The sequence below is a fragment of the Paroedura picta genome, chromosome 8, assembly GCF_049243985.1.
Source record: "Paroedura picta isolate Pp20150507F chromosome 8, Ppicta_v3.0, whole genome shotgun sequence".
Lineage (NCBI taxonomy): Eukaryota > Metazoa > Chordata > Lepidosauria > Squamata > Gekkonidae > Paroedura > Paroedura picta.
The window spans coordinates 21336420-21350382 of NC_135376.1; the positions used below are offsets into that span (position 1 = coordinate 21336420).

At 45.5% G+C, this 13963-nt stretch overlaps 1 protein-coding gene across 3 annotated transcripts; it reads left to right on the plus strand.

Moving 5' to 3' along the window:
* The first annotated feature begins 849 nt into the window (after window positions 1-849).
* On the plus strand, window positions 850-12781 carry C8H3orf33 (chromosome 8 C3orf33 homolog). 3 transcript variants are annotated; one of them, XM_077348623.1, is made up of 5 exons: window positions 857-1082; window positions 2718-2777; window positions 7750-7903; window positions 9756-9916; window positions 10072-12778. In XM_077348623.1, the coding sequence occupies exons 1-5, from the start codon at window positions 999-1001 to the stop codon at window positions 10336-10338; spliced, it is 726 nt and encodes a 241-aa protein (XP_077204738.1). In that variant the 5' UTR covers window positions 857-998; the 3' UTR covers window positions 10339-12778. The 3 variants fall into 3 exon arrangements, with proteins under 3 accessions (XP_077204739.1, XP_077204738.1, XP_077204740.1); XM_077348624.1 differs by lacking the exon at window positions 2718-2777 and having other exon boundaries at window positions 850-1082; window positions 10072-12781; XM_077348625.1 differs by lacking the exons at window positions 857-1082; window positions 2718-2777 and adding an exon at window positions 7297-7493 and having other exon boundaries at window positions 10072-12780.
* Window positions 12782-13963: the final 1182 nt, after the last annotated feature.

Below are 13963 nucleotides of genomic sequence, written 5' to 3' on the forward strand. Positions count from 1 at the left end.
GTGTATTTTCTTAGAAGGCTTCTTGAGTGTGATCTAAGGGGGGCACATATGTCATTGATAACACAAACTGCCTTTCATCTGCTATGGCCGGTGTGCCACCTGCACCCTTTTCTGGAAAGAGATTGCCTTGCCCCAGTTCTGTGCTTGCATAATCTCCAGCATGAAAGACTATAATGTTCTTTATGCCATTTCCAAACACTTTTCAGAGAGTGTTTAGAAAAGTCAGGAACTTAATGGGAACTTGCTATGCCTGAACTTGCCCAGAACTTTAAAGATCTTTGCTAGCAACTGACTAACCCTTTATATATGGCTAGAGCTATACCTTGGGAGGTGCTGATTTGGAGGGGCCAGGCTAGCCCCATCTTGTCAGATTTTGGAAACTAAGCAACATTGGCTCTGGCTCGTACTTGGATGAGAGACCAACCCGGAAGTCCAGGGTTGCTATGTGGAGGTAGGCAATGGCAAACCACCTCGGAAGGTCTCTTGCCTTGCAAACCCTATGGGGTGGCTATAAATGTAATAAATATATAAGCGTCTGCATAAAAATAAATTGGCTGCAGCTTGATGGCAATACCCCTCGCCACCATTGCATCCCTAGGGAGAAATATAATCTCTATAAAGTTTTATTTTTTGAGCCGGGGTGCAGCATTCTTTTACGAGGACATAACCGATCAGTTCCCCTGGGGAAAATGACTGCTTTGGAGGGTAAACCTCATAGCATTACACTCGACTGCAGTCCCTCCCCGCCCCAATCTCGCCCTCTCCACCCCCAGAGTCTCCCGGTCTTCCGCAGGCCACAGCTGGCGATCCTAAACGAGTGCCTCTGGCCATGTGCAAAGCGCGCGCGCCCACTGGCTGGCCGCGGCGACAGGCCTGGGCTGCGCGCCCGCGCTCTGCACACTTCCGCTCGGCGGCCTCCTCCGCGACGGCGCGGCTGCCGTGGAAACTCCGCCCTGGGCCGGGGAGCGGCGCTGCGGCCTGGGCGGAGAGGCTCGGGCATGGCGGGGCGGCGGGGCAGCGAGCCGGCGAATTACGTGGCGCGCCTCTCGGAATGGGCAGACGCGCACCTCAGCCTCCTCCGGGTACGTCGCGAGGACGGGCGGAGGCCAGGCGGGCCCTCCTGTGGGGCTGGAGGGGCAGCGTCAGTAGGGCACAGCACGCAGGGTGCCAGCCTCCAGGGGGGACCTGGGGATCCCCCGCCAGTTCAGCTCATCTCCAGGCGGCAGAGATCAGTTCCCCTGGAGAGAATGGGTGTCGGGGAGGGTGGGCGCCGTGGCGTGGTCCCCCAATGAGGTTCCTGCCCCTCAGGGCTCAATCCCCAGGGTCCCCAACCTGGATCTGGCAACCTTGCCCCTCCACCTTCCACCAGTGGCTAGGGGGGACCCTGCAACCCTAGTGCTAAGGGATGGGCACTCTCTCGACATGCTCAGAGGCACACTGTTCTTTGTTCCTGTCACAAAGTCTAGGGTTGAATCCCATTAGAGGAAGAATGTTGGTGATGCTTTGTTTTAAGAAGAAATTGGCACAATGAACAGACAAAAGGGCTTTTAGTCGGAGGTCCATCTTTGAACTTTTATACTTTGGATGTCCCTCTTTATCTACAGTTTTAGTGCCTATTACTATTTAGTAGAAGCACTGAGGAGATGCTGTCCATTTTAAGCCAAGTAACATTTGGGAAGTGCTGTAGCATCCTCAGCAAACAGATAATTGTGAGTTTGTAATGTTTAAGATATTGCTCCCAATGAACCTTGATTTTGCCTACTCACAGAGTTGCATTTTGCTTTGTCATCTAACCTTTCCACACAGCGAACACTCCTTGTTGCCTGGCTTGCCCTTATGACTGCCTTCTCATGGGATGTATGCTTCTGTTAACAAAGGATGTTCTTGTGTATTGGCTGAAGAAAGGGTGTTTTTTGCCCCACCTAAAGTTAAATGCCCTATTGTAGGGTTTGAGAATGTTAACTTGAGCAACGTTTTTTAGTTGGACATTTTCCCTCCACTTTGCAATACAAGAAGTCAGTCACTCCATAAACACTGGCATTTTCAGGGCAGGGGAAACAAAGGACGAACTCCCTAAAACACCCACAAACAGCAGGCAAATGTTAAATTGGCAGTGTCAAAGAAAAATTGTAGACCATACAATTGAATATCTTCTGGGACAGTGTAGTGCTCACCATAAGGGGTATGTACTGTCAGACAAAACCTTCTAGGTCAGGGGTAGTCAACCTGTGGTCCTCCAGATGTCCATGGACTACAATTCTCATGAGCCCCTGTCAGTGGTTGATGGCAGGGGCTCATGGGAATTGTAGTCCATGAACATCTGGAGGACCACAGGTTGACTAACCAGCCTGGAAAGCACCTATTGAAAAAGCCCTCTGTTGTGCAGACACCTGTCTTCAGATCATCTGAGAACTTGAAAGAGGGCTTCAGATGAAGCCCTAAATTGCTGGGTAATTTATGTTCCTGGTTTTCTGGACCAGCACAGGCCATAGATTATTGGTTTGGATTTGACAGATGTACAGTTTTCCATACAAACTTAAGTAGACACTTAAGGGTGTGTGAATTTGAGGTTCCCAAAGGGCTGTTGACATATCAGTGCATCATGATTTGGCATTTCTTCTCCATCATGTCCGTGATGCTGGTGGCCAAGGTTCAGGCAATGTAATGGGAGTAATGGGCTGGAGATTTAAATGACCCACAGACTCTTTCTTCTGCAGAATGTCAGCACAGGGATGGCAATCACTGGAGTAATTTTGCTGGCAAAGAGTGTTAAGATGGTAAGTTCCAAATGGATTTCAGTAGTTCTTCATCAGATGTCTACAGAAGCTATGTGTTATGTATGAGTGTGGCAAGGAGCAGTTAGCTTTCTTATCTACTTTTCATTTTTAGTTAAATTAGAGCATGTGTGTTGCTACAAGCAGAATAATTATTTATTTAGATTTCCAGTCTGCCCAGTTTCTAGAGCTTGAGGTGAACAATAATGCAAAAATCCATTGATTTGAATAGATCAAAATCAATCTCATGTCTGTTAACAGCTTTTGTCCTGTCTGCTCAAAGTCAGCTGACCTTTTGCTTTCTAGAAAGGCTGCAGCTTTCTAAATGGCCACTAGTCCTCAAGCTTTTTGAGAGCAGCTTTCCATATAGGTCAATCTACATAGTTGCTGAGGTGGTAAGAACAAAGCTTTATCCAGATGTGTTGTGGCAGACGGATAAAATGGCCTGAGACTTTCTGATAGTGCCCCCTACAAAGAGACTTCCCAAAGATCACTCGTTTTCAGACAGAAATGGAAAACCTTCCTGTTTAAATAGGTCTGCAGAGATTTAATTCCCGGAACTTAATAATACTCTTTTACATAATAATGTAATTAATAGAAATACAGATAATTGGAGGGGTTGCTTGTATTTTCAAAACACTATTTCCATAAAGGAAAATTCAGTTGAAGAATAAATTCAATTCTGCAGAGTCAAATTTAAAGTATGTTTGTTTACTGCCAAAGATAGCCCCAATTAGCTAGCTACAGTTTGGGAACTGTTCGTTTTGATGACCATTTTGCATCAATATGGGAATTATGGTTTTGTGGAAACATTGTATGCATGCCCTACTTGGTGTAGTGGTTAGGAGTGCGGACTTCTAATCTGGCAAGCCGGGTTTGATTCTGTGCTCCCCCACATGCAGCCAGCTGGGTGACCTTGGGCTCGCCAGCTCTTCTGACCAAGGAGGAATATCAGGGCTTTCTCAGCCTCACCCACCTCACAGGGAGTCTGTTGTGGGGAGAGGAAAGGGAAGGCGACTGTAAGCCGCTTTGAGACTCCTTCGGGGAGAGAAAAGCAGCAAACAAGAACCAACTATTCTTCTTCTTTTCTACCTCTGCAGCTAATAAAATGCTCTCTGCTCCCATCCTGTGACAGGCCAAGAATCTCCCCTCAACATCCGGTTATTAATGAAATTATTGTTGAAACAACTTGGAAGGATTTCTCATGTGTTTGTAAGGGTTACTGGCCTCTCCCCACTTTACTTTTTCCTATGTACATTTTGAAAACCTAAATAAGAGATGGGCTGAAGAAATGGCCACAGATGTCTGACTCTGCAGCTTTGCCTACTTGGCTCCCAGGGAGCTTCACGGCAAGAGACACTGAAAAATCCATGCTCAGGACTCCACTGTAGTAAACAGCAGCCATTGGGCTTCCAGTTTGATGGGGACACAGCAGAGGAAAGCTCCTTCCATATGGAGGTTTTCCTCCATCTTGGCTTCCAAAACGGAGCATGTTTTTGGGAGGTTTCACACATGACATCATGCTGTAATTGTCTTGCTTCCAGCTTATCCTTATTCTCAGCTTGCTGTTCCCAAACCCTCTTCACTGTGATTAATTTCTGAAATGGCATAGATGGTAAGGCTTGCAGCCAGCGCTCTGGAAAGAATACCCTATGTCTCCTTCCCTTGTGCTTGAGTCTGTCAGTGCCAGCAGAAGCAGCTTTGACTGTAGGGTGACTGGTGGGAAAATGTGGCCTGTATACCCAACAAAGATTTATTTGGGAAAAAGATGCAATATAACCTGAATTCTGTTCTTTCTTGATGCTCTCTGCCATTGAAGCTTTTATTTCCTGCTATGTGCTTCTCTTGGTGTATTTACCTGCCCGATTAGTAACTGGTTCTTTTCTTCCGGTTTTCTGCATCTTACTGGGCTTCCCTTTTGTCCTTCCTCTTACTTAGCTTGTGAGGATCCTTTTGCTTTGCTTGATGTCCAGTGCCAAGTGTTTCCCTAGCTGAGGTGCATAAAACCCCAGGCTCAACTTCCAGTATGTTGTGATTCAAATGGGTCTGAAGTGTGGGTCTGAAGTAGCATGATAAAATCAGAGTCCAGTAGCACCTTTAAGACCAACAAAGATTTATTCAAGGCGTGAGCTTTCGAGTGCAAGCACTCGAAAGCTCACGCCCTGAATAAATCTTTGTTGGTCTTAAAGGTGCTACTAGACTCTGATTTTATTCCAGTATGTTGTGTGTCTTAACACTCTTAATTTGAATGGGTGCTACATGACTTGCGCTGCTACAAGCACGGCTCAAGTCTGAATATTTTGATATGAACACACATAAACACGTCAATTGGTTAGTCCTTGAATCTCCAGATTGAGCAGAATTTTCAGTCCTGTTCTGCTCCACTTATTTACAGGACCTTCAAGCTGGTTGTTTGCAAGGTCTTGCATTTCTACGAAAAGACCTTGGAGAGCAACGGGAGCGACGGTTTGGTAAAGAAGCAAAATCATGGTTTAGGTTTTCCTGTAGTACAGGCCAAATATATGTTGCATCGCCCTGGGACACTGGGTTGGTAAGCACCACTTTACTGGCCCAATTCCACCAACTCTTCCTCTTCCGTCTCTGTATACTCTTGTTCCAAAGTAGGGTTCCCATAGCACAGTGAACCACATTCTGGCTCCCATAAACACACTCCTTTTTCTTTCAGTGATGGTCTGGGGTAAGGACTAGCAATCTTAGCATTCACCTCCCTTACCTGATGCAGGAAATAGAACATGGTAGGCAACCTTTTTGCCCTGGGTATCAAAGGGAAGGAATTCAGCATTTGCCCATGAGGATGTTGATAGTGTGCCAGGAAACATAACAGGTTAGAGACGGGAGACAGGGGTTATACTAGGCCAGACATGCTTGGAGCAAGCCAAACCCCAGCAGTGACCCAAGTGTCTTATTGGTTCACCTTGGACTGAGTTGGTGACTGTGCCAGTCTTGGTGGGTGATGGTTGTCCTCTGCTGTATCACTGGCCCCAGCGCTGCTACCCATTCCTCAGTTGCCTGAGTGGAGATCTGGTCTGGATACCGAGCACAAATGATCATGAAAACCCCTGTAGGCATATGTGCCAGGGGCTGACTTGAGGCAGAGCATGCATCATGCTATTTCAAATGTTTAAAAGTTTGCTCCCCCAAACAAGTTGTGAATGCCATAAATGTTTGCAGATGTGCACAGCCTGTTTGCATCACGGTAGAGCAATGGAAACAGGAAAAACTGCCTCAGTCCAATGATCTGTCAAGGTCAGCCTTGTCTATTCTGACCAGCAGTGGCTCTCCAGAGTCTTCTGCTTAGGTATTTCACATGAACTGCCAAGATGCCAGGGATTAGAATCATAGAATCATAGAGTTGGAAGGGACCTCCTGGGTCATCTAGTCCAACCCCCTGCACTATGCAGGACACTCAAATCTCTATCACTCATCCACTGTACCCCCTTGAGCCTTCACAGAATCAGCCTCTCCGTCAGATGGCTATCCAGCCTCTGTTTTAAAATCTCCAAAGATGGAGAACCCACCACCTCCCGAGGAAGCCTGTTCCAATGAGAAACCGCTCTAACTGTCAGGAACTTCTTCCGGATGTTTAGATGGAATTTCTTCCATCTTGAACTTAGAACCTTGAACTTGGAACCTTCTGCAAGCAGAGCAGAAGCTCTTGTTGCCGAGCCACACTCCATCCATTATTCCAGGCTTTCTCTACGGAGGTTTAATGAAACCCTGGGGTTTCTCCACGGCCCCAGAAGTTTGATATGACTATATATGATTATGTTGACTTGCTCACCCTGTCCCAAGATGGCCAGTGAAGGGCCTGGTGTACTTTTGGAGGGACATCTGGGGGCACCTGGCAAATTGTACTTATGCTGAAATTAAAATATATGTATTACAATACTATTTTTGCGTTCTATACGTTCTATGAAATTTTTTGTTGCTCCATATAGACCAAATTTTTAAACAAGACCCCCCCCTCCCCCAGTCAATGGTGTCCTACTTTACCAATGTTAAAATCTAGTCACCTTACAAGCGACTTACAGTCGCCTTCCCTTTCCTCTCCCCACAACAGACACCCCGTGATGTGGGTGAGGCTGAGAGAGCCCTGAGCGCTGCTCAGTCAGAACAGCTTTATCAGTGCCATGGCGAGCCCAAGGTCACCCAGCTGGCTGCATGGGGGGGGAGTGCAGAATTGAACCCGGCATGCCAGATTAGAAGTCCGCACTCCTAACCACTATGCAAAACTGGCTCTCAGTCAGTAAGGCCATGTCTGAACGCCAGAGGTTCAGTCAGGCACGCAAATGAGATCTGAAGAAAGTAGTCAGAGTTCCGGCCCAGGGTCAGAATGTCCATGAAATCTGGCAGGATTTCAGGCAGGGGTCATGCAGGGTGGATTGGTGGTGGTGGTGGGTGTTGTCTTGAGCATTGCACATTTTTGTGTCCAAGCAAGCCCAAGGTCTCAGCTCCCCTAATAAGGCTGATACCAGAGATTCTAGCTCTCATCCTGCAAAGACTCTCCCTGGTTTGCTAATTGCCAACAAAGACGCACCTTCTGTGTGCTGATATAGCTGTCACTGACGGCAATGAGCCACAGCTGTTGGGACTGACTATCAGGAGAACTGTCAGACTGATCGCTAGCAGCTGGTCCTGAGCAGGGCTAATTCCACGGATTTCTGGAAGCCTGAAGAATGTTTCAGGGGTTTCTCAATGGTAAAAAGGCTGAAAAAGATTTTAGTTCCTCATTGAGGGTGTGTACACTTGGTGGGAACCCAGATTTCCTCTGCATAATGTGTGATATAGCCCAGTTAAATAAGATGGAGGAAGAAGATATGGTTTCTGGTGGGGGGGGGCATAAGTTTATTTGTTTTGAGCCCATCCCAGCAGTTATGCCCCTGTTACAAAGCGCTGTACTTATTTTTGTAAAACATTTGTATTTGTTGTCTCTCCTTCCCTTTTCTGTGAATAGACGACCAAATTCACAAACGCTCTGGAAATACCAATTGAATTTATAGAGAAGAATGTTAAGCTACGGGGACGATTACACCAGATAACTGAGCAAGGATTAGAAATTGAACATGTTCCCATTATCCTTCCGATAATTTCATCGCTGCAGAGGAGATGTAAGTAAGATGAAAGGGGAGGTTATGGCACTAATGATGGAGTTAGGATTGGGATTAATTTAAAATAGGTTTTAAATAGTAAACTATAAAGAAACACTTTACAGCAGGGGTAGTCAAACTGCGGCCCTCCAGATGTCCATGGACTACAATTCCCATTCGCTGGCAGGGGCTCCTGGGAATTGTAGTCCATGGATATCTGGAGGGCCGCAGTTTGACTACCCCTGCTTTACAGGAACAACTGTATCTTTTTCCTTCTTCAGGAGACACCTGTCCTTTCTACGGTAGGTAAACCTTCTAAACAAGGTGTCCCTCTCCTGCAGTATTTTTATGTGTGCTTCCGTGTTCTTTAATTTTTTAATATCTTCCATCACTTGTGCTTTGGAAGCAATATCTCTAATTGTAGACTGTGTGCTTAAGGTTAAAGAACAGATGTGTAAGAATCTCAACGGTTACGCTTTTGCCAGATACACATTGTGCCTAATTTATTTATTTATTTACTTGCTTACTTACTTATTTGGATTTCTATACCGCCCATTCTTTGCAGCTCCGGGCGGTTTACATTGAACACTGAAATAACTCTTACATGGAACATCACATAGTCTACAACCTTCAATAAAACATTATAACAGTTCCAACAGTAATACAATACATAATAACACTGGGAGGTCCATTTTTCAGTCATGGGAGGGTGTCTGGGGGGGGGGACCAGTAGATGTTCTGAGTCGGTCAGCCTCAACTGAATGCCTGGTGGAGGAGCCCCTTTTTGATTTTAAATAATATTTGTTTTTAATAATGAACTGCAAAGCAGTCACCTGGTTTCTGTTTCTCCACTTCAGATGCTCTGACTACATTTGAAATGTAACTTGGGCCTCACGGAAGATGTCTATCACTGCACCTGCTGTTTACAGCAGAGTAAGGCTACACAGCCTGAATAACCCAGACTAGCCTCAGAAGCAAAGCCGGGTGGGCCATGGCTGGTCCTTGGATGGGAGACCACCAAGGAAGGCCTGGGTGGAGGCAGGCAAAGAACAAACCACTTCTGCTCATCTCTGTCCTTGAAAACTCATTGGGGATTGCCACAAGTCAGTTGTGACTCAACAGCACTTAATTAAGACTAAGCACGTTTGACAATGAAAGTGTGTATGGCTGGGGTGAGCTTGCCTGTGCTTCCGTGTAATGAGTTAAATGTCTATGCATTGCCCACATGGGGGATTCTCTCCACTCAAAAGAACCTCCCCCCCTCCCCCAGTTTTCAGCCTAACATATGCATTTACCAAACTGTCCTTGGATCCCACAGCCTGCAGAATATTTCTTGTAGATCTCGCTGTAAAACTTAAGAATGCTTTGAGATCTTCTTTGTAACCCCAGGAGATTCTTCTTGAACACCGTTGACCTCCTTCTCCTCCACCCCCCCCCCTTTTTTTAGGAAGGGGATAGGAAGGGGATTTTATTGTTGTGCCGCCATGCTATGATATTTTTAAGTCTTTTAATGGGAGTTTAATGGGGTTTTAAGACACTGTAACCCGCCACGAGCCATTTGGGAGTGGCGGGAAATAAATCAAAACAATAATAATGATGATAATAATAATAATATCCAGTTGCTGTACATCTTCTTTCAATAAAATGTCTGTGATAATCCAGAACAAAGTCTGAATCTGATGGCACCTTTAAGACACCAGACGTTTTATTCAAGGTATAAGCTTTCATGTGCAAGCACATGCCTTCAGATTCAGGTGCCACTGGACTCAAAACTTTGTTCTGCCACTTCAGACCAACACGGCTACCCATCTGAATCTGTAATAATTCAGTCACTTTTGAATTCAAAACCGTCCCTTTGTTTTCTGTGTCTCAGGGCATACAGATGGTTTACTGCTGGTCAGGCTTGCTGGTGTGGAGCTAACGCCAGAGGGTGCCATGTGGTTAAAGAAAGAGTTAAAGCCCTCCCAGATGATGTGGTTCCAACTTCTCAGAAGACAGGAGGTCACACTTGATTGCCGTGTGGTGGTCAGTAAGGTAAGTTAAGACACAAGGGCGATGGGTAACCCCTCATCCATTTCTGCTTGTTGTATATAACAGTTAGATTTATAAATCTACTGGTTTTCCGTATAGCTTTTTAAAAATGGCCACATCAGATGCACATCCATGATCCTAATGTCCTTTCTGAACAGGGCAGGTTTTCAAGCCTCTGTCTGAATGAAGAAATCCTGAGACAAGGGCTTGGCAGAGCCGTTCCGGTTGAAGGACTCTCGCACAAATCCCGAATATACTGGAAGCTTCACAAGGGGCTACTCCAAGCCGAGCTGAAGGCGGTGAAGAGGAATAGGGGGATCTGGAAAGAAGCAACGTTCTTAGAGAAACTTAGAGAGCACGTAAATAATAATAAATACATCCAGAAGCTAAAACAGTTTGCAACCTGGCTAAGAATCCGCCCCTGAAACCAAAAGGTTCTCTTTGGAGAAGAAAGGACGCCAGATGGGCAAGGCAGCAACTGGTTATGTTTTTCCTTCTGCCACAACAGTATTCCAAGCCGACGTCTGGCCGTCTGTTGGTGACTCCTGTCTCATGGGAAAAAAGGATGGAAAATATCGCAGAAGCAGGTGGGGGGTGGGGGTGATGGCAGCATATGATCTGGTGAGAGATCAGATTAATCTGGTGTGACTATGAGTTTTGTTTGGTTTTAAACAAAAAGAAGAGCGCAAGGCTAGGCTACAAATGGCCCAGCGAGAGCAGAAAAAGCCCCACTGAACAGAGGGAGGGAGATAAATAAATGACCTACACCACTACAAATCTCCAAGCGCTGTACAAACATGAAAAATAAGACAGGCTAACTGTTTAAAGGTGAGGAAGTGTTGCCTGCGGGCAAGGGGTTGGCAAGGAAAAGCCCGTCCTCTGAAGGGTTTAAGGATCTGGGCCTGGCTTTGCATTCCAGGAAACAATTCTCTACTAAGCTGCCTTGGGCATTGTGGAAAGGTGGGATAGGAATCTTAAATAAACATGGGCAACCTGGAGCAGGATCACAGCATGTGGCACACCTCCCCAGCAAGATTGCATGTATCTCCCAATGCAACTGACCCTCTTAGCTTTTGGCAGCCACAGTATATGCATAGGGCCTGCTTATAATGGCATCAGCTTGGGGGTCATGTACTTGCTGCCATCACCTGTGGCGCTCAACCCTGAAAGGCTTTTAACCATCTTCCAGAAGCAATGGAGGTGGTGATCACCCACTCAAATGTGTACTGGCGTTTATTTTTGGCTTGGCCTTGAAAGCTTGTTTCTCATGCAACCGTATTGGAAGCTTGTTTCTCATGGCACCGTATGTCCATTGTGATTTCATGATTGAAATCTGTTTCGTGGCTTATAGAACCTAACTTAATTCAGACAACCTTCCCATTTTGTGTGGCACCCATGTTGGCTGCTGACAGTGCAAAGCACCCCCCCTCTCCATTTCCGAGAGACTGAATAGCTTGCAGAGAAAGTGTGCCTGATGTTCGGCTTATGGACAAACTCATTTTAGATTAAAGCTTTAAAGTACACCTATTTGGAAGCAAGTTCTCTTGAAACTGAAGACTGGCCTCTAAGGCACCGTGTCCTGGGTTGCAGGTGGAAGTTTGTTCCTGTCTAGCCTCCTTAGTGTACCCCTGCCAAGGTTAATTGGCCCAATCGCAAGATCTGAGCACAGGGGGTATTTGTGTTTACTTTGGAGGACATTATGTGCTTTGAACCATTTATTTATTGCTCAGCTGGAACCTGGGAGCTTGACGATAAGGTTACTGTTTTAATCATCGCGTCTGAAAATCTAGACCGCAGTAACATTCTACATGGAAAATTAAACCTCGAAAACAAAGCAACATCATTCCAGTACTTCTACTGCTGCTCCATGTCGTCTTCCATATTTTGTGCCATATTTTGTTTTAATCCTAAACAGATTTTCACCCTTGAAGTCACTGGGATTACAAGGGTTTAACTTTGTTTAGGACTGCACAGTTTGTTGCTAGTTCTTCATTCAACAGATTCTCCTTTTCCATTCTGTCACCTGCTGAAAGGAAGAAGAGTGATCTGCTGGTTAGAGTGACCAGCCCTGATAGCCACCGTGTCTCCCTGGATAAAAATCCTCCCTGGGTTCCCCATACGACCCTGGTCCAAAACAAATCACTGGGCTGCATGTTAGCATGGATCTATAATAATAAAATATGTGTATCCTCCTGTCTTTTCATTTGTGGCACGTGTAAACAATCTGGAAAAAAAGCTGGAAATCTCAGAATAGGCCACCAGCCTCAGGACAATGGTGAGAGTTCTAGAGTCAAAAAGGAAAGGAATCGGAATATCCCAGGCTACTCCTCAATACTGGCCCTCGGTACTGCTGCCCATTTTTAACCATAGGATCATTTCATGCCTCATGTTTCTATTTTCTCCTCAAGAGTGCAATCTTCATGGGAGATGGGTTGTACTTTTTCTGAAGGCACAAGCAACCTCTCCTGCAAATGTCAAGTGGAACCCAAAGTATTTTGTATTTCTCCAGAGTCTACCTGTTCTTAGGCCCACAGCCAACCCTTTCCACAGGTCTTCTTGCCACCTATCAAGCCTCATGATCTGCCTAACAATTGGTCCACCCTTTGAAGTCTTTCTCTTGTAGACCTAGGCATGGTCACAGCTGTAAGCTTTCTTGAAGCTAAACAGATGTAGACTTGATCATTCTCTGGGTAGGAGAGCATTAGTACTTCATGTAAGCTGCTCAGAGCTTTCTAAAGAGATACAAGGATAAGCATTATAAAAAAAGGAGAAGCATAAGGAAAAACACACTTAAAAGGCTCCATAGAAATGCCACTGGGGTAGCCATGCTAATCTATAACAAAATAAAGCAGAAGTTCAGTGGCACCTTAAAGACTGCCGATAATTATTCCAGAGTGAATGTTCATGAGACGGACCTCACTTTTTGAGATTCAATGTTTGCCTCACTTTACTGCCTCCTGTAGTTTTCTGTAAAAATTAGGTAAAAACTTTCCATTGTATCTGAAGAAGTGAGCTATGTCTCACAAAAGCTAATGATGGAATAAATGTTATGTCTTTAAGGTGCCACTGATGGCTGGCTATGGTGTCTTCCAGGAAAACAACTCAATCCCATGCTCTACTGACTAGTCGTTTTGCTCCCAAGTACCAGTTGGTACAGGGAAGTTAATTGTCTCAGAGTTGAAAGCAGATACCTGGTCATCAATGTTTAATTGTTTATCATCCAAACCATACCTGGAATTGGAACTTTGGGATTAGATTATCCGAAATGCAAGAATGTGCTGGTCTGTCTTGACCATCTAGTGGCTGATATTTAATACTGTTTGAATTTGAGCTACCCATTCCTACAAATTGGTAGATTGCTGGTGGTTTATCACATCTGTACTTCGGTTGACTACAGAGGGAAACTTTAGGGAAGGTTTATGTTCGTTGGAATGCTTTTAACATGGATTTAGATTAAGAAGAAGAGTTAGTTCTTATATGCTGCATTTCTGTACCCAAAGGAATCTCAAAGCATCTTACAATCACCTTCCCTTTCCTCTCCCCACAACAGACACCCTGTGGGGTGGGTGAGGCTGAGAGAGCCCTGACATCACTGCTCGGTCAGAACAGCTTTATCAGTACTGTGGCGAGCCCAAGGTCACCCAGCTGGCTGCATGTGAGGGAGCAGGGAATCAAACCAGGCTCAACAGTTTAGAAGTCTGCACTACACCCAGCTGGCTTTCTTTAAAAAACAAAAATATATAACCATTTGGAAACTTAAGCCTTGTTTCTAGATTTGGGCTGGGTTCAGGTCCTTCCCACAGACCTTCACAGTTTTGCTACAGGTGGTGAGGCAGAGCTGGGTGCATCATTAGTTTGGAAGTTCAGAAGCTAATGGCACATGCCGGAAGGGTTTTGAGCAAAGCACTTCAAGGCTTGCCACACTCCTCATTCTGAGGAGTGGTAAGAGAGGCAAGGGGGTTTTCTGTGTAGAAAATCCTGGGTTTTAAAAGGGGATTGGCTTGTGTGAACTGCAGGTGTTTCCCAGAGTCAGAATTCTATGAAGGATGA